Below are 21,194 nucleotides of genomic sequence, written 5' to 3' on the forward strand. Positions count from 1 at the left end.
AAAGAACAAACGCAAAAAGACATTACAGCCATATACCACACCCGCCAGTACTTATCACATATGAAGCCTGATGTTACCATTACAAGAGATAATGTATCGACATATGTTAAAATATCGTCGCTTAAGATTTAGATGCCAAAGGTGCTAAAAAGAAATGAAATCAAAAGCATTTTAACTAAAAGCTTGAGGAGAACAAAAGACGCCATTTGGCTCATGAATCGGCCACGGTTGTGGTATTTACCACGCAGCATCACTGGACTGGTGCCTTTCAGTCTCATAATTTATTTATTTGTTGATTTCCTGTGAGCTTCTGAGTGGAGGGAAGACACTTCGACATTTCGACATCTGTTGTGTTGGCTTGGTGGAAATGAGAAGTATCAGTTGGAGGGAGAGCCTGGCAGGGAGAGATGGAGCTCTGGTGGAACGCAAGCTGCAGGCGGGAAGATGGGGAGAGAGAGAGAGAGACAGAGAGACTGAGAGAGAGAGAGAGAGAAAGAGAGAGAGAGAGACTCTTCAAGCCCATAGGTCAGAGTCAGAGGAATAGCTGGGATGCCAGGAGATCAACATTTATTTTGCAGCTCGTTTTATTCCACAGGGTTCCTCTCTGCTCCGCCGGTTTACTTATTCCCCCCCCCCCCCACACTGGAAGACTTGTGCGCTGCCAGTGTTGTTTTGGCTGTTTTGATTTAATTCTTTCCTCTTTTTATACGTTTTTCTTTTTCTTTTGCTTTGCTTCCTTCCCTCCCCGTCGCCCATCGCTGACTGGAAACAGATGTGCCAGCATGGGAAGGTGAATCGCGACGCTCCTAAAAACACACAACTTGCCTGACTTACAGCGCCGAAGTGTGTGTGTGTGTGTGTGTGTGTGTGTGTGTGTTTTGTGTGTGTGTGTGTGTGTGTGAGTCTCTTCACCGTTACACTGGCGGATATTTCGACTTCTGCGTGTAAAAATCAATAAATAAAAAGTCCACTTACACGAATGTATCTGCTTTATTAGTGCACCAATGCACTTCTGCTCTATCAGAATACATTACAAGTCATTGTGGTTGATTTAATTAAAATAAACTGCTATAGCTGTTCATTGCTGGTTAATTACATCGACAAACCTCATAATAGCTTAAGTAAATACAGTAATCGCATGGTAATTACCACTTTTATTTCATTCAAATTAGGTTAAAAAGCACCTCTCACTATACCGATATCCTATTAATGATCACAAACTGTGCATTTTTACCCTGCTTGACGTTTTACAGGAAGATTTAAAAGAGAATTTGTAAATTTTCAACCAAAAACTTGTTTTGTAACATTTAAAATGTGCGTTATATACATCTTTATGCATCATTTTGACCTTTTTGTTCAGTTTGTAGTGCATTTAAACTTCTCACAATAACACTTTTTAGAGTTTATCTTCCATCCAAACGAATGACAACTTAAAGACACATTAAAATCAAACATTAGGCATTCTTCACACTTTTCTCAAGTTTTGAAAAATAACAAGCATTTATTTTATAACAGCTGAAGATTTTTTTTTTGTAATTGTTGATCAAACCTAATGTCATCAATATTAATGGTCATCGAGCTCCTGTGATCAGTGACACTCGCAAATGGGTTTCCAGACTCATTCAGACCTTGAGTATATTATATTATAATCTGTTGTATTTCCTCCACAATGCATTGAAGAGACACAACTGTTATCCCAGGCAGAAGCCAGTGCATCTCGCAATGAAAAACCCTTTTAAAATGAACTTTTTTTTTAACATTTTTATTATTAAAAGATATTTTCTAACAATAATTTTGTGGTTGATTCTAAGAAACATTTGTCCACTCAATAGGTCACAGGAATTAACCTGAATTTGTTTCTTCCAAATGAAATTTCCCAACATTTTACAGTCTAAAAATTGAACGGCGTGACAAAAAAAAAAAGTTGACATCTTGTCCCCATCTGGATGTAATCAGCTGCTAAACTGCCTCGATGAAGTCGCCCGCTCTTGTTTTTGTTCTGTCTCCTCCTCAATGCAGAGATCCGTGCGTGCAGGACGCCTCATCACCTCCAATTATCTGTCACAGTCAATATACTGTAAAACAGCCTGGAAACGCTCTTCGGGGATAATTGGTTTAATTGCAGAGTTTAAAAGCGGAGGTTGACTCCTGAACGTGAGCTTTCCAGAACCACGATGGGGAAGTTAGAAGACGCGTTAACGCGGCCGGCTGCTATCTGCAGGGATTGAACCTCAAAATTGAAAACGAAAAAAAAAAGAAAGAAAAGTGTGTGAATCGTGCAGAGAGCGAGGCAGCAGGCTGTTGGGAAGAGAGGATTTGGCTTAGCACACGAGTGTCAGTTGGCCATATAGGTTAATGTGCCACAGTGGGACAGCGGCTCTCTTTACCCCAGATAGCCTCAGCCCAGCTAATTCCACACGGAAAAGCTCCAGTCTGCCATGTTTTTCTTTCTTTTCTTTTTTTTTTTGTTCCTTCTTCTCCTGGCACAGCAGACATTTGCTGATGCGCATAATCGGCTGTAAATGTGTATCTTCATTTGACTGTTCCTGATGACCGCAGAGGAATTCAGAACAGTGACTTCCGTCCACAAATCAATGAAGGATTCTCCATATTCTGAATGCTCGAGGGATTTTATTTTGTTGTTCTGTGGTTTAACTACGGTGACCCAGAAGGGTCAATGTCACAGTAAAAGCCACAACACAAATTCAAAAACGCACATTAACCTACACGGTGATCAGTTGTACACCCCGTTAACACAACAATATACTATAACCATCACCAATGGCGACCACACAGATATTGGGAGCTGTTTTTAAAAAGTTCCGCTATCATGTAAACTGACCCCATGAACGACACGGAAGTTTTCAGTTTTCACTTATAAACTTTGTGTAAGCGCGGCCTAATTTGGCCTAACTTCTGGAGGAATGCTCGGAATTACAGCGGAGAAATCCCATCCCATCTCACTTTAGTTGCCGTCGGTGATCCCCCCCAAAAAATGACATATATCCAGTTGTTTAGTTTATAGCATTGAGCGACACCAGCTGAGCTGCACTGTGTGAGCATTTAATTGCATATGAGGAGATTATTGCGGAGAACCTTCAGCGTGATGCTAATGAGATACTTACAGCAGTTAAGATTACAAACCTGGTGGTAGACAGGTTATATTAAGATACTGCTAATTAAATCTAATTCTGTGGCTGACAAGAGTGACGGGACTAAATTAAAACCTGCCTGTTGTTGAGTTTCAGTGCTCAAACTTACATGATTACAAATGGGTTATTTTTTTTTTTTACAATGAATACGTCTTTGCTGCAATGTAAACTGCATTTTGACATAAATAAACAGTCACACCTCACAGGGTACAATGAGGACATGACGGTTAATAAACACTTTCACAGATGACATTCACGTATTTGTGCTTTGAGGATTTCTCTTACAAATAACAGTGCTCTTTCTCTTGCCCCTAATGTACTTTTTAATATTTCCCTCATGTGCAGTTTCCTGTTGTTTCCAGAGGGTCCACCGCTCTGAATGTGACAATTCAATTGATTTGTAATGAGAAACTCGCACAATGAGTGCGAGTCCATTTTGAATCTGCAGAGTTTGAATGCAAAATTCATGCAAATATATTTGCAGTTAAGTGTTTTGAGCCATTTAATGTATGCACGTTAATATTGTGAGAAAAATGTGATTTATTGCGCTTTTACTTTTTACAAGCGCCAGTTGGAAAGTAACTAACTCAATTTCAAGCTGTTTTATGTTCCGGGCAGCTGTTTAATGTGGCGAAATACTGTCAGTCTTTTTATTTATTTAATTTTTTTCACTTTTCTGGCAAAAACTCTATTATTCTCAGAGTTTGGGGTCCAACAAAATTCCCTGGGACACCACAGATGTCCAAACAGACTCAGATAGATAAATGTTATAACACTTTGGGTTGGGGGGGGGGGGCACATCTGCTCCCACTGGCCTACATTTACCAAATGTAGGCAAACATCACATCTGCCAGCTCGCCAAAACGCACTTTCTATGCAAGCGTAGGCCAGATGATGCTCTTTAAGCCACTCTCTCTCTCCAATCCAGGCACGGCGGACGGTAATCTGAGTAATCTGAACCAAAGCCTTCCCTGACAGTTGTAATCCAATTATTACAGACCCCTGCAGAAGTCCAGGGAAACACCAGAGCCCGGGTTAAACGCAGCGTTTATGTCGGGTGAAAGGCGGAGGAAGTGCGACACGGAGCAACAGAAGAGACACGCAGCTTTGTTGTGGCTCGCTCTGTATAATTTGACCAACTTACAAAGGACCGAAATCTTCCGTTGTTTGAGCAACCTTAGTCTCAGCCAGATCTTGAAGACACACGGTGCAAAAAAATATTGGAAAAAAAATTACATAACGTAACAAAAATCACCTTCAATAGATTTGATGGATTGTTTTAAATCATCAATCCTCCCCACCGTCTCCTCTGCTTGCTCATGTGGAATTCTAGGGTTGTTCTCTGTGAAGGTGTCTTCATATCAACACAATTGAATTCAATTATTTGACACAAATGTGTTGTGAAATACAGGTTAAGTGATGTGAATCGGACGACTGCTTAAGAGACAGATGACACTGAAATGTGAAGGGCGAAAGCGACTTGTTTATTAAAAGGCGCAATTTGGATTAAGTCGGCATTCGCGGCATTGCTCCTCATTTATCGACCTCTCACGGGGCGGCCACACATTTGTCACAGTCCCTCAGCCTGGGGAACGCAATCACGACAGAACAAGTGTGGTTCTCCTGAAGATAGAGGGGGTGCCGTCGAAACTACGAGGAACTCAGTGAGCGTTATGAATTCAAATGTCGTATGTTTACGGTAATATCCGTAAACACATCAAACTGAAGCCAAGCAAACGGGTTCAAGCTTTATCTCGTCTCTCGGAGCCCGCTGAGCGGCTATAAGGGAAACCCGGACGGAGCGCTGATGTAAACCTGCATTTTCACACAAACGCAAGCCCGCAGCACCCCCCCATGCACACACAAACACAGCGTTTGAATTATTAAAGAAACAAATATGCGGTAACGATTGCCCGTGTTTGCACAAACGCACACGCATACATTCGTAAATGTCGGTCATAAACCCAACGCAAACACAGCACAGCATTAGAAACCTCTATCAATAAATAATTACGCTCTTCATTAGATGCTGCAGGTCAGCGTTTTGAGCTCAGATTTGTGTCCTGGGTGACCGGAGCACGCCGGGCGAAGGGGGAGAGCCAGAACGTCGGCTTTTGATTAGGTCAGGGAGACGTGATTGCAATCTGCGATGTGTGAGAACGTTCAATATCGCCGTGTTATTACTCGCAATGAATACATATTTGAAAGTTTGCATATTAGCGACGCCGCGTTATTTTCCATCGCGGACTGAATTTATTCCAACAATGATGGAAGTAATTGGAAGGTTGTCCATGATTGAGGATTTGTCGGGCAGATGTGAGCGGCGGTCTGACGAGTGACTGACGGGAAGGCGCCGCGGCGCATCTGTGATGGGAGAGAAGCTGGGAAGATCGGTGACGGAACGGACAAAAAGGTGAATTGTGCCGGAATGTTTTGAATCTTTTGACTCCGACGCTGCCGTCCACTCCCGTCTCCAGTGATCGAGCCCGAATAACGTGGACCAGAAACAAGGTTTAGGCTCAGGATTCGTGTAGCGTTCAATATCAGTGTGAGAATAAACCTACATCAATCAGCCATGACATTACGACCAGCTAATGATTATTATGGAGGTTATTATTTGGTTTTCTTACACCAATCAAGTCAACTCGACACCAGACGGTGTCACATGGAATGTCAAAATGTCAAAATGCCAGCAGTAAATCCCTCCAAGCCATACGAAAGCTGAGAGGGACATTAATGCTATATTAACGCTCCACATACATGCAAAAACAGATACATGTGCTTCAAACGTCACTGCTTTTATACTTCCAAGCATCCATCAAGTCCCCAGTGACAAAGCTTTTATGTATTGAATTAAAGTAGCCTTGAGTTGTGACGTGGCACTGAATGGGATTCTTCACAAGCCTTGACCACACATGACCCGTCCTACAGTACTTCTCTCTTGGACCCTTCTCGGTATTGACCACCGCAGATACCACTGCAAAACAACTGTCGTTTCAGAGAAGCTGTGACCCGGTCATCGAGCGATCGCAAATTGGCTTTTGTCGAACTGCCTTCAATCCTTCCGCTGCTCATACTTTTCCTGTTCACTCTAAACACGTCTGGTCTTCATCTGGCCGTTAAATCCAAGAGGCGTCAAGAAAAACGTATCTCAAAGTTCACTGCTCATGTTATCGCTCCATACCTTCATTTCATATTCTGCTGAAGTTAATTATCAAAGAAATAATTGTATGTATATACACCACGTGCTACGACCAATGATTGAAGGGAAACTGAAATCCTCACCACTCAAAATGAAAGTTACCTCACACAGAAGCAGCGTTTCTTTCTCAGACCACGAGGTCTCCATCATCCTCTCAGCCTTGGCGCCAGCCACGTTGCCGTCTCATGAAATTGACACCAACTGATCTGACAGCTTCTGATAGGTGGAGCCTCATGCCAATCATTCACACACACACACACACACACACACACACACACACACACACACACACACACACACACACACACACACACACACACACACACACACACACACACACACACACACACACACACACACACACACACACACACACACACACACACACACACACACACACACACACCAAGGCCTCCCCGCAGGAGGCGGTTTGGGTGAAAAGGGTTACAAAATAATGCTTTGATGTCGAGTTGTTTTGATTTGGAAAGTGTGGTATTCAACCAGCATTTAGCAACAGGCGGGAGCAGGAAGAGGCTATCCTCGTCATACAATGCGTGTATGGTGCATGTGAAGACTTTAGTTTGCTAAAGGAAGTTGATTGCAGTGTTTTGTTAACATCCATATGAATAACTGATGATGTTGACCTTTGGCAAAGCCCCGAGTCGTGGCGTTGATTTCGTGTGTTCTGCCACACAGCTTCATCCACAGGAGACATCTGTTCATGTTTTGTTTGGGTTCTGGAAATGTGATCATGTAAATCCTGTTGTTTATCCTTTCAGGATACCTTGCATCGCTGTTGCATGCGCCCCGGGCTCATCGTTTGACCATTTTTGCATCTTTAATGACTTAAATAGCCCAGAAAACAACAAAAGTGTCTCCAGCTCTAATGCTTCAGCAGATTAATTCGACCACATCAAACCCTGGTGCACTTTCCCCAAACAGTGAAGGTACTCTGGTGTTTAACGACCAGGCAGCTAAAGATCCACTTTGAAAGAGTCTGACTGTAAAAGTCACCGCACTGATCAGTAAACCCAGCTGAGACAACATGATGGAACCTTCATACTACACTCATTAGTATCAACACAATAATCTCATGTATGCAAAGAGCATATAATGTCTTTGTGCCTTGAGATTTGTCACAAATGAAAGTGCTCTTTTTCTTGCATCTAATTTAACTTTTATTGTTAGTTTTTTGTTACGTTTCCCCCCCCCCCTCCATTTCATTTGTTGTTGTTATTTTTCCGTTCAACGTTTGTGCTTCCAACGTCATCCCTTTAGACAGTGGCTAAAAAACAATCATCTCTGCCAATCCATTAATAGTAGTTTTTTTATGAGTCAATGTCACATCTTGACTCTGCAGAGCATGAATGCACTTGGCATGGGAAAACATGTCTGGCAATTCGGACTTTTGCAATATGTACAAGGTGATGTCACATTAACAATATATTGCAAAGGCATAATTGTCATCAATGCACGGATTAGTTGGAAACAGAAGATTGGAGATGTGCAAAAAAATACTGTAACCTGCCCAACGAATGGTTTAAAAAAGGGAAACTGTTGTTTTGCATTGAATTGTGATTGTAAATTCCTGATAAATAAATATGGATTCTTGCAAATACTGAGTTTGAGTGCATAAAGTCTGAAACAACAAAAGTCTAACTTTCCAGGATCGGAATGGAAAATTACTTTTGAAACTTTTCAGACCATGTTGATGAATAATAATAAACCCAATTTGACACATTGACAAATAGATGAAGCTTTAGGAACAGTGTCTCTATTTACAGCCTTTTTAAAAAAAAAAAACGTTCCAGTTCTTGAACTGCACAATCGCCGTCAATAAATCTATATAGTGTCAACAAGCAAAATCTCCTTCGGACTGCTGATGTGGTTCTGGGAAAACGGTCACTTCACATCCAACTCAAACAGCTTTTGAGGCTAAGCAGCCACAAGCTCCACAACTCTCCAAATCCATAACAAGCTGACACCCCCATGAGCCCTATAGCCGCCATTAATCTACTTTGTCATGTGCTAGCGCTAACAATGAGCACCACTGTGCATTAAATCTCATTCTCACGCACCGTTTTTGGATTGAAGGAACCCCCCCCCCCCCCCCCCCCCCCCCCTCCCCACCTCCACCCCTCCACCCCCGCCACCACTGCGCTCCCCAAACGCACTGTAAATTAAGACGGCTCTCGCAGCGGGGTGGGCACCTCGCGCCTCAGCCCCAGGCGGGAAAAAAATATCACAAGGCGAAAACATATGGGGGAAGTGTTAGCGCTGAAGTCATTAGAACGCCCGCAGGTATGTAGCAATCTGCTGCGTCATGCATCAAAATGTCTGGGAAGGCGCGGGGAGGAAAGCGTTTGCAGTCGTCAGAAAGCGTTTTCGCCCCAATGGGCTGGATTCTCGAAGGCGTTTGACAGCATTTCACCTCCGCGGCTGCGTGACTTCTTTACAAGTCACTTAATCTCCCACCGAGACGCTAAAAAAACGTGAAGGTTTTTTTTGCGACTGAAATCCGGGGGGGGAATCTACCGGTGGCCTGAAATAACACCATCTGTTTGCCGAGTCGTCTCACCTGCTCCTCCAGAAACAATGTCAGGAGCTGCTAAACAAATCCAACTAACTCGGGGGGGAATGACAGTGTTTTGGGAGGCTTGTTACTCTAATTAGGGGTAGAGGTACACACTGACAATCAAATCCCATATAGAAACCCCGATACGCATGTAGCATTACTTTGCATGTGTCCCAAAAAGAAAAAAAGAAAAAACCTCTCCTATAGCTGCTGCATTATGAATGCTTATACAAACTCACCCTGACAGCATGTCTTGAGGCTGTTTTCTAGAAAGAAGGTAGCCAACGCTCACGGCAGCATCACTGACATCTCAGCTCAGGTCTCAGTGTTTTATTGTGTCTGCTGCTCTTAGGAAAATCTGTTTTTTTTAATACATTATTCAAATTTAGCGGTCCGTATTGGAGCAGGTTGTTTTTGACATTGCTAATCAACGACTGATTACTGATTTCAAGTTGATAATATTACCAAAATGATTCACTTCAGGCCGTTCGGGGGAAATTGTTGTGTAGAATCTCCTCTTCTTCTCACAAGTGTCTGGAACAATCTGAGTCAATCTGTGGCTGTTTTAAAAGCAAAAGAAGTTTGTTTACCCAGGAGACGTTCAGACTTCCTCATGAATTTCTCATTTAACAAAACGTTAACGGCTAAATAGGATAGAAATGCAGTGATGGAGGCTTACTAGCAGAAAGAAAGATGATGGGAGGTAGGTATTTCCACATGCGTGCATACAAATGTCATGTCTGACTAATGGTTTCTGACGAGTTGGATTTCCTCACATCCTGCAAACCGATTGCACTTTTGTTTTGCATGCATTTTGCAGCTGACACACTCAACATGCACGATCGCACGGGTATTCAAATCTGCGTGCTTTAAGCTCTCGTTACATGACAACTCTCTGCTGGAAACATGCCGACGGCAGAAGTTCATCAGTGATGGGAGGTGGTCTGTTACAAAGACAAAGTGAGAGGTTTTATAGAGAAACCCTCTTAAAGAGCACAAATAAAGTTCATGGGGAGGCTGAGGGAAAATGCAACCTGTGCGATAACAAAGCAGAAACAATGTGCACGTTGTCAAAGGTTGTGACTCGTTTCCACACGTGCCACTCTGTAGTAGATGAGGCCCAAGGGTTTGGAGACCCTGTGTTGGATTCTGTTGTTGTCCTCTTCTCGTCTGATGCAGGATTCTACCTCCTTAATAGTCCTGACCTTTCATTTCAGGACTTTTTCTTTCACGATGCATCAAACGTTTTCCCATCTATGAACGAGCCTGAAATGTTGCTGTTATGATAAATAATGTCAGCTTGTCACAGGAAGTCACATTGAAAGTTGCCCATAAGCCACAGTGGCTCACAGTGAGGCATTAATCCCAAATTAATATAAAAAAAAAAGCCAGAAAGCTGCACTCGGTTGGCTTTTGCATCAAAAGCAACTCGATATATTAGAAGGTTGTTCCAAAGCACACTCTCTGCTCAACTTAAATCACTGTTAATAGTGTAAATAAAACTTTAGCGGGTATGAATTTTATTACCGAAATGATCCTTGGCAGGCAAATATTTCTCCTCCAAATTTAAATGCAAACGACTGCATCTTTGAAGATTCATTTTATAAAAACTGAAGAAGGAAAAAAAAAAAAAAAAATCCAATTGACTGCACTGATGACTCTACCAGGACCCGCGACACACACATCCAAGCCAGCTGGAGTGGCTCCAACTGCAAGTCACAAAACATTGTTTTTACTGTGAATGAATGGGACTTTAACTCCTGCCGTCGCATGTGCCCGAAATAGCTTCTCCCGCTACGCCGCTACATAAAACCACATCATTCAAGAGAAAACGGTCAACCAGACACAGCGATTTTTTTAATGCTTCACGGGCACGTCATTAAATATTAAAGAAATATTATCGCCACGCTGCCGTCGGAGTCCTGATATTCCCCACCCAGCGGGGCCCGGAGCATGATGCAACGTGGGTGATCCATCCGGCGAGACCTTGCGGTAATGAGACTAAAGATACAACGGAGAGATAGCGGAGTGAGGCGGCGAAAGGACACGCACGCACTCAGTCACCCGCCGCCTGGAAGACAGAACACAAGAAAACGCCACAGAAATAGACCATAATCCTGGCCGGCAGTGATCAACGCTGATAAATATTAATAAACACCATTATGCTGCGAGAAAAATAGAGACAGAGAGAGAGAGAGAGAGACAGAGAGAGAGAGAGAGTCGCGCGGAGAGGAAGGGCAATAACAAAAGAAGACAGTCTTCTTTGCTCTCGTGTTATTGCAGGCAATTTTCCTCTGCGACGTCCACCTTGTGTTTTGGCAAGCAGTGCGGACTCACGTGCGCGCTCGCTCACACACTCTCATTATCAGGCCCATTTCCCTCCGTTTGTTTGCACCGACGTGTTTTTGTCCTGCTGCATTGGAGGCCGGGATAAGAGATGGGCGTACACACTCAGGGATGCTCAGACGAGATGCAGGGGGGGGGGGGGGGGGGGGGGGGGGTCAAATAAATAAATAAATAAAAATTGAGATAAAGTGAGTCCTAAACACGCATGCATAGACACATCAAGGCTGATTTCTCTCTCTCTCTCTCTCTCACATTCTCTCTCTCTCTTGTCTGAATCAGACTCATTAGTCATGCTAAGACCGTAAGCGCTGCCGGGTCGCCCGGCTCTCGGAGCTGTGGAGCTGGAAGGCGGCCCGCAGCTGGAGAAGGTCACCCACCGCTCAGTTTAACTCCCAGAGGATTCCACGGCGGCCGTCTCCCGACATCCAGCCGACGGAGTAAAAAAAAAAAAGATGCACAGGGAGAGCCCCTCGCGTGCTCGACAGCCATCAGTCGTGACCTCAAGCTGTTGGGAAGAAATGACCACGCAAACCGGACGGCTCCCCAGATGACCTGTGGAGTTCTTGTACACAGTTTGTGCGAATGTAAAATAACCTCGGGCGTCCAGTACGGGTCCTGGAGGGCCACCATCCTGCAGTTTTCACTTCTCTCTCAGTGACGACACACAGGAATGATGATGATCATTACATTAAAGCATCCTACCCAAGTCCCTGCTCACGTGACGTGAAAAGAGAAAACTCCCGTTGCGTCTGGGTGTCTGTTCACATGATAACGGTGCACAACTTTTTGAAAACACTCCGCTGCTACTGTGCACGGGCACCACGGCCATAGTGGGTAGTTCTTTTGAACATGTGCAGGTAGATGGATAATAATAACAATGTGTGCCTCCAGAGTGTCATGACTCCCAGCACATATTCTCCTGGGACTTGGTAGTTTCATATTTGAGAGCAATCCAACTTGGTCACATGTCCAGATCTTATCTAAATGTGGAATTCTAACAAGAACTCAGAACTCAAACAAACATATGAGTGAGGGGAAAATGCAATACTGCACGTACAGGCACACGAAACGTTATCAATACGCCAATACGGGAGAAATCGTTCAGTCTGTTTTCCTTATCTGCGTATAAATTCCCCCAAATTACAGAGAATTAGCGACCTTCCTAAATCCTACTTCCGCTTACAGATAACTGCGTTAGAAAATACAAACATTCCTGAACCAATATGGATAAAAAATATAAAAAATGACACGAGTTTCCCTTCTACTGCTTTTGTTAGTTGTTATAATCAAAAAAAAGTCCCAGCGGCAGCCTGTACCCGTGGCATATTAATGCAAATATTGGCCAGGAGCAAAAGTATGCCTATAATCTCATGCATATCAACAATATCATGCATTTGTGGGTCAGACTGTCCACTGCTCGCCTGCCAAGCGCTGGCAGTGCATCAAAGACGTCTGTAATTAGTTTGGTCATCCGTCCTCAAAGTAAATATTTGACTTCACTATCTTAACTAAACTGTTTCATTAAAGCACTGATCAACGTTTCACAAGAGTCTGCCTCCTCACCTGGGTCACAGCACCTGAGGCAAATCGGAGATTCCTGGAGCAACATTTTAATTATTCGTCGGTTGTTATGTTCTTGGCATACGCTGGACATGCAACAGATAAACAAACAACTCAATTGAATAACCTGATGTTAAGTTATTCAAGTTAAACACCAGTTGTCTGTGCAAATTGTTGTCACTCTTCTGTGCAAACTACTGAATAAAATAAAGCCAAGCCACAGTTTCTCAACTGGATTGCTCTCAATATTGCCCCATTTACAACGTTTGAAGTGACCTTGGGAGACATTTTCAAAAAGTTGTGTTTTCAAGCATCTCTGAGCGTCGTTGTCTCGTGAACGAACACCGAAAACCAAATGGAAGTTTTCTGTTTTCACTTGAAAATGTTGTGGTGTAAAGGGGGCTCAGGTGAAGATTATTATCACAGACAGATTGTTTCGCGAGCGTTTTACAAACAGCTTATATAAGCGAGGTATCGTCGTAAACTTTGCTGTTGGTTTCCTTTTTTTGAAAGCTTTTTTTTTTTTTTAACCTTAGACAGAATAAAACGAAGCAATACGACCCTGGTTTTTGGTCACATCTTCACAAAACCCACAATTCAGAATCAGAAAAACCCAACGCTATACGGAAACTTTGAACCGAGAACAACAAACCACTTGAGCCATTACTTTTACTATTTCTCTCTCTCTCAAGATCTGAAGTATCTATACATATTCTGTCCTTCGCTGACCACCACACAAGCAAACACTGAGCACATTGACCACAGTTTTGTCCACAATCGACTTCGAACCAAATTTAGAATCTTGTTCTAAAAGGCTTTGAGACCCTCAGGAGCTGAAACAGCAAAGTATCTTGTGTTTTTCTTCACCGTAAAGTCTTTTGTCACAAGAAGGTACAGTTTCGTCATGATCGGCACATCGGCAATCCTCATCCGGTTGCAGTTGGAAAACAATTTTCTCCTGCGGTGGAGACTATGATTAATCTTGATGGCTCCCAGGTAGCGAGGGCTTCCTCAGCTTTGACTGACTGACCCGACCTTGTCGCTCGAAATGAGCCGCCACGAAAGTTTTCACACGACACTGGGAACGGCAGCAATGAGCCGTCACCGCCTCTCATCAGGAACCGGCGAGCGCGCGCTCTACGAGGAGATGATAAATTCATCACCGCAGCATCCCGGAGCGAGCTCCTCTGACACAACCTTGATCGATCGCAGGCAGAGCGACAGATGGCCGCAAAGGACAATCATGTAACTGTACGCTCATTAGCATAATCGCATGCGTATACGGCAGTCTTTACAGTACAAGGCCACATGGTGCTTGCTCAGCACCGCGGGCGTCGAGACGCAAATGATATTGTCTTCTGAGACCTGCAACGTTTTGAGCAGTCGCAGCAATGACTTTACTTGAACATGCGTGTTGAGGAGAGCCGAAGCTTGTGCCATAAACACATGTAGCGACACCTGATGAGAGGTCTGGATCAAAAGGCAATAGAATTTATGGGGAATAATGCAAACAGAACATTTAGCATTGTAAATATTGTGTAGGTGAATTCAAGTGTGTGATTTGCTGATTGGCTCAAGCTGCACCATTGAGCTGGATGTCAGTGGCTCCAGCTGAATAAGATGCAAAAAAAGTAGAGCTTTTATTGTTTTCATCTTCCTTGAAGCATCACAGGTAGTGTAGTTAAAGCCAAGTGTGGCTGGCAGGTATACGTCTAATGTTCTCCTGTTGACGGCTTGTGGTGGCCGCCGAACAGGAGTTTAGTGGAATAGCGACAGAGCGGCTCTTCACACAAGACATGTCAGATGAACAGGACTGTCGAAGACAGCCATTCTTCTCATTTACAAAATATTTAACAATGGCACATAAACCACAGTAACTTTATGAGCTACAACAAAGATTGACAATTAGTCACTTCCAAGTTGAAGTCAGTATAGTCGCACATTATTAAACGTTTTTATTATGATCTTAGCGATCATTAACAACAACATTCAGTCTGTAAATATAAACCCTAACTATCCATTTGAACTGGGTTCTTTTTTTTTTTTTAATCAACATACTTCAAGGTGAAAATGAGAGTCGGGAAATTGAGTGCATAAATAATAATAAAGCTCATAAATAATGTAAATAAACTCTAAATTATCACCTCAGAGTTCACAACTGCCTCTGCCAACAAGTGAATTCCCAATTTATATTCAAGTCTGGCCAGACTTATATAACAGTGGCAGTCGAGGCTGCATGTCCAGGAATATAGGATGTCTTAAGTGTCGGCGTTCCAGAGATAGTGCATTCACAAAATGGGCACAGCGTGCGATCGCGGTGACCTTAAACTTGAACGATCAGGATTCTGCTGATTCGTCGGTGAGATTGCACGAACATGCGTATGAAATATAAAGAAACCCCCTAGAGAACACCTGCATGTCCACAAAACCTCGCACTGAAGGCTGATGCCAAACTGAGATATACAATAAACCAGTGTTTCTTTGTCAAGGTGCCAGGGTACATATTTAAGATGTCCGCCTGCCCAAAAGCACCCGATTTAAATGTGCGGCTTGTTATCAAGCTCTGCAGAAGCCCGATAACAAGTCATCAGAAGCGTTGGCGCAACAAAAGGGGAAGTGTTTGTGGTGAATACAATCTGCAGCGGCAAAGTGCGGTGCAGCCCCAGGGCTTCATGGGTAATGGACCTATATATACTCCAAATTACCAGGCATATTCGTCTGGAGCTACTCACAGGAAAAATATAGTAAGGTTTCACACAGGACCAAAATGCAGGTTGGAAATCATTTTTCTTAAATAACCCCCAGAACCACTACAAGGTACTTTGACTACGCCTCACTGGGGTCCAGGTAAGCCTGAGCGCTTTTCCTAAGCTTGGTCTTGTGTCAATTTACATATCCACAGTTTAATCCACACATTTCTTAGCTAATATTTCATCAATTTAAGGTGCTTTTACATCTCCTGCTTTTACATCTTTTGGATGTAGTACAGTGGGATAAGTGTTAACCCCGAACCTGCACTGGGTACACCTCCACCCGCACTCCAACTGTGGTGTGCACCAATCGCCTCACCAACTCACTCAAGTTTGAGCAAAATGGATTTTCACTTACATCATGACTAACAGCCTCTTTACATTAATAATCACATACACACACACACACACACCAGTGAAGGCAGCTGCAGGGCGCTCCGTCCATCCACTGGGTGCAGTTTGGGGTTCAGTTTCTTGTTCAAAGTCATGGATATATGGACAGATGAGGGATCAAACCTGCAACCTTCTATTGAGCCAGCCAAAAGCGTTATCGTCCAATAGGATGTGCAGTCTGGTTCATTGCGTGAGCTTCACACATACAATCAAACACAGAGCAGCAAAATGCCAGAAACGGCAGCCAAACTCAGATTCAGTGCCTCATTAATATTTTCTCCGACGACTATATCAATGTGCAGCTATCAACAGGAACAGTGAAATGTACGCTGTGTCTACTAAATGCCTCGTCGAAGCCAAATGGTGCAGTAAAGAGAAAAATAATATGTTTGCTGCACAAAATACTGGAACGCCAGTGGTCCTGTAAACATGACAACATTTTGAAGTGTAAACAGAAACCTGAAGGTTCGTTGACACAACAACGGTCCTCAGAGCCATTGGAATCGAATCCACCTCTGGTTTGGGGAGGAGGTAGGGATGATCTATTCAATTCTGAAAAACTCAAAAACAATGCCTGACGGCCCTAAGCCACGTGATGGTCCCCAAATTCAGAGTACTTGAACTAGATGCGAGCATGAATCACATCAGATATTGATTTTGGTGTGGATCCCTACCAAATGTCCACCTTGGTCAGCACTTACATTAAAAATCCCTTCTCCTGGTTGACCCATTCTGTTGAGTGAGTGCACTTGTGACCCATTGGTTAACTTTTTTATAAATATCATGACGAATTCAATCAGCTCCGTCCATTTGTCCCTCAAATCTATACGTAATCATGATCCCGTGATCCTGCAGTGTCTCAACTTGTTTTAAATAATGAGGCTCCCTGCGCCAACGCAGCCGACAGAGTGGATGTCAGATGAATCTGTTGGTTTCTGTAGATCTTAATGATGACTCAATCATATGGAGCGACATCTAAAACAGGCAGGGGTCCCTCATGGTCAGAAATGAAGGGACTCCGTCGGATCCTTTCAATTACAACGTGTCAATCTCGCCTAGTGTCAAGCTTAGTGACATTTTCTACGTTACGTTGACATGCATGGTATGCATGAAACGTATTGATCGCAAAGCAAAAAAAAAAAAACGGCGATACTTAACAGCTGTATCACAGGCCATGATATCATCACCATTAGCTTGTCTTCTGTGGTTAATTAGATGGCTGCATGAAGCCACATTAACCATCTGCCACCGTCAACAACTATTGATCACGTACAACTCTACGTCTGCAGTTTCCGGGAAGCGATATTTATGGACAGCTGGATATTAGCATTAGCATGCTTCACTATGACAATGCTGGGTGTGCATAAAGTAGCAAGGAGCTAGCTTCAGAGACACAGTGCGTGGTGGGATGACCAACATTTTTGAGCGCAAACCCCGAACATAGCTAAAAACGTCTTCTCCCATGTCCCCCTTCTTTTCCTTCTCTTTGCTCTCACCTTCCCTTGCCCTTCTTCCATTGGTTCTTTCTTCCTCTTGTACGTTTCCCCAATCCACATTCCCCTTTCTTCTCCCCCACTGCGTCTTCAATCCTGCCCCCTCTCTTCACACCCTTCCAAACGGTCGCTCTCGCCTCCCCCCTTTTATCACTGCATCGTCTGTTCCCGCCGCATTGTATTTTCAGATCACATCCCGGCTCTGGCTTTACACACTAAGTCACTCTATAGCTCATCACTCAGTGGAAAGTCAAGGAGAGGGCAGAGAGGAATGGTGGAAGAGTAAAGCCTTGAGAAAGACACAAATCCTTTGAGAGAGGAAGAGAAAGCAAGTAGTGGGAGGAAAAAACGAACCGACGCAGACCAAGGGAAGGGAGAGCGGGCGACGTCAAAGGTCGAAAAGCACCGTCGAAGAAAACAGGTTCACGTAAATGAGACAAAGAGGAAGGGTGAAAAGGAGAGTAAATGAAGAGCGGTGGGAGAACGAGGTTAGCAAAACGGCAGAAAACGTAACTCAAATGACAGGACATGAGTGAAAGACTGGGGAGGGGGGGGGGGGGGGGGTGGAATCAGAGAAAGATGGAGACAGTGAGGTGATGAGGGGGCCAGAGATTTATAGCAGGTTGTTATGGAACAGCCACTGAATAACAGAAGGTGAGACCGAGGGAATTATTCATGAGGATATAAGGCTGCAAGTGTGTGTAATGTGGTTGACAGGAGGTACCATGCACACACACACACACACACACACACACACACACACACACACACACACACACACACACACACACACACACACACACACACACACACACACACACACACACACACACACACACACACACACACACACACACACACGCACACACGCACACACACTCGCACGCACGCACGCACGCAGTGTTTGGCCGGCTCACCTGCGAGTCAAAGCACATCATGCAGTCCACAACCTGTGGATGCAATTATTCTAAAGAAAACCTTCCCGAGACGGCAGGCCCGTCCTCCGAGTCAATAAACGTGGAGACATTTCAACAATATTAAAATTAATTCATGATGGGGAAAGATGGTTTCACCGCTGGAGGCTTCTGCCAGAGTCGGTGATGAAAGATTCCTTCAGGTAGTACATGACAACCAGGAGTCAATATATTATAATTTAGTTATTTTGGTTCCACATCTGCTCGCTTTCACGGGGATCATTAGACACTATATATAGCCTGCGCTACTGTAGTGCAGGTACACTACAGATGCTTCACTTCAGAGGAAATACAGCTTCTGTTTTTCCGAGTAATCATGGGAAATGTGCTGCATTCACTGCCCACACTTTCCCACAGCTCGAACAGAAAGGCCATTGAGACATGATGTATTCAAGGTGGCATTAAAAATGTAATCACACCTGCTCTCTGACTGTTTTGGCCTCAACCAGTGGAAAATGTGATTTTTCTGCTTTGAACATGTGTTTTTTTTTTTTTTTTCACTAAATGAAAGTTAAGCAAAAAGTAGACGTTGACTGAAGGGTTTCTCAAAGATGTTTGGTGTTTCCCTTCTTGAAATGAAACACCAAATGAATAAGCAACAAAGAACAAAGTGACCACATTTAGCGGTCAAAAAATTACTCAGCTAAACTCAAGCCAACGGTGCAATTCGTGAGCAGCCGGGAAGTAGGAAAGTTTTGAATTCAGAGTGGAAGGGATACACGGAGATGCCTCCTGAAATCTCAAACATCTGAGAGAGTGGGAGGTTTTGTCGCGCTCCGAGAAGCAAGACAGGACGTCACTCGACGTGGTGGCTTTTGGGATTTTCAACGTGTGGGCAGGTGAGCGCTCATGCCACACATGTTTTGTCTCATACTCAATCGATCAGCTCAATAAACCCAAAGACAATACAATGAAAACAAAAGTACATTTCCCTCCAGGCCACGGGGGATGATAAGAGTTCCTGTAACTTCTGAGCCAGATTTCAAAGTGTTGGTTCTGGTGTTTATTTGTTGCTGTGATGTGATGTGAACGCTCCAAACCTGGAAGAGCCAGCTGCCAGAGTCAAAACTCTCTCAACTCCCACACAAAATTGTCCAAAACACTCCACTTGAAACTTATCAATTAAAAAGCTAATGTGTGTTGTTGATTTAAAAGACTGTCGGGGGAAAAAAAACAACCGGCACAAATGATCACGAAAACAGTAAAAAGTGTGCAAAACACTCACCGAGTTGATGCAGGCCAGCTCTTTGTTGAGAAGCCACGGGAGCGAGAGTTTTCCCTCTCCTCTGTAGCAAGACTGAATCCTCTCTTTAATCTTCTCCTTTATCTGCCTCATGGTGAACAGACACAAAGCCGACTCCTTGGGCGGCTTGGCTCTGTTCTTCTGACCCTGGGCAAACACGGTAAACAGAACCTCCTCGCGCTCTGGAATTCCAAGCGAGCGGGCTAAACGCGCGCCGGGCCGCGCCAAGTATGCATCCTGAACCAAGCGGTACTCCACTCCGTCCTTGGTGCAGCCGATGGGGAACTCAACGTAGGAGTAGAACTTGGGGTCGTCGACGCACAGGCGGACGATCTTCGAGGTGAAGAACTGCTCGCTGCTGGCGTCCGGCGAGGTGAGCTGGGTGTCGAGCTGCAAGGTGAGGTAGTACACGAACTGCTCGCTGTTGAAGCCGTAGATGTAGTAGATGTCGAAGGCGGGGAACTTGGAGAGCGTGTCCGAGGGAATCTTGAGCTGGGACGAGACGAACTCGTCCTGGTAGACGAAGCTGAACATGTCGGCGTTCTCCTCGTTGGACATCAGCTTGCGGCTGGACAGCGTGGGGAAATACTCGGACTTCCCGTCGATGGGGGTGCCGACGAAAAGCTTCCCGCCGCCGCCAAATATATCTGGGGAGATCACGACCCCCGACATGGTGCCCGCCTCGGCCACGCTGGATAGGTAATGCTCTTTGCGGTGGTGCGGCTCGCCGAGCTTGAACAAGTCATCCAGGCGTAGGAACTGGCATATTCCCTGGGACGTGCTGCCACACGCAATCAAACGGTTGTGGGCGGCATCGAGGAGCAGGAGTTTATTGACGTTCGAAGTCTGCACCAGTTCGTGGGGGCAGGACTGGACGCCGGGCGGGGGGTAACAGCGGGGGTTGTCTGTGACCGGGCCGGTCACGTGGCTCCGCAGCTTGGTGAGGTTGCTCGACAGCTTGTAGATCCAGTTGACGGCGCCCAGGTAGACCTCGCCGGTTTTATTGTGGACCACCAGGTGTGTGAGACCTCCTTCCGGAGGGGAGAAGGAGAGGAGCGGGGAGGAGGAGGAGGAGGAGGAGGAGGAGGGTGGAGGAGAGGTGGAAGTCATGGACAGGGAGAGGAAGAGGAAGAGGATGAGGAGGATGAGGAGGGGCGGGTTGAGGTGGGAGGACATGGCGGTGGAGGGGAGGGGGATACGAACAAGAGTGTGTGGGAGTGTATTTTTGAAGTGTGTAATCCTTCGCGGGGTCAGTCAGTGCCGTACAGAGTCGCGGGGTAAAGCGGAACAAAAGAAGGGTTTCCGAGCAATCGACTTCCTTTTGTTCGCTCCTCCTTTCTCTGCCGGTGTTTTTATAACCTCATCCCCTCATCCTCAGCGTGGTCTGCCACCAGCCCTGAGAAGGAAACAGAAACAAAGAAGAGTCTTAGCAAACACATGCCAATATACACTCTCTTGCCTTCTGCGCTCCCAGAAGAGCTGGCGAAAAGCATTCATGTGCTACCA

The 21,194-nt window shown here is 44.7% G+C and overlaps 1 protein-coding gene across 1 annotated transcript in view; it reads right to left on the reverse strand.

Moving 5' to 3' along the window:
* LOC308130155 (plexin-A1-like) overlaps positions 1-20,864 on the reverse strand; it is a gene marked incomplete at both ends in the record, with an annotated part of 39,837 nt that extends 18,973 nt beyond the window's left edge. The window contains one exon of the mRNA XM_080496354.1: positions 19,671-20,864. Within this exon, the coding sequence (XP_080352480.1) occupies positions 19,671-20,864 (1,194 nt within the window). The remainder of the gene's footprint in view (positions 1-19,670) is intronic.
* Between the last annotated feature and the right edge of the window lie 330 nt (positions 20,865-21,194).

Source organism: Blennius ocellaris (genome assembly GCF_963422515.1).
Source record: "Blennius ocellaris genome assembly, chromosome: 5".
In the NCBI taxonomy this organism is placed as follows: domain Eukaryota; kingdom Metazoa; phylum Chordata; class Actinopteri; order Blenniiformes; family Blenniidae; genus Blennius; species Blennius ocellaris.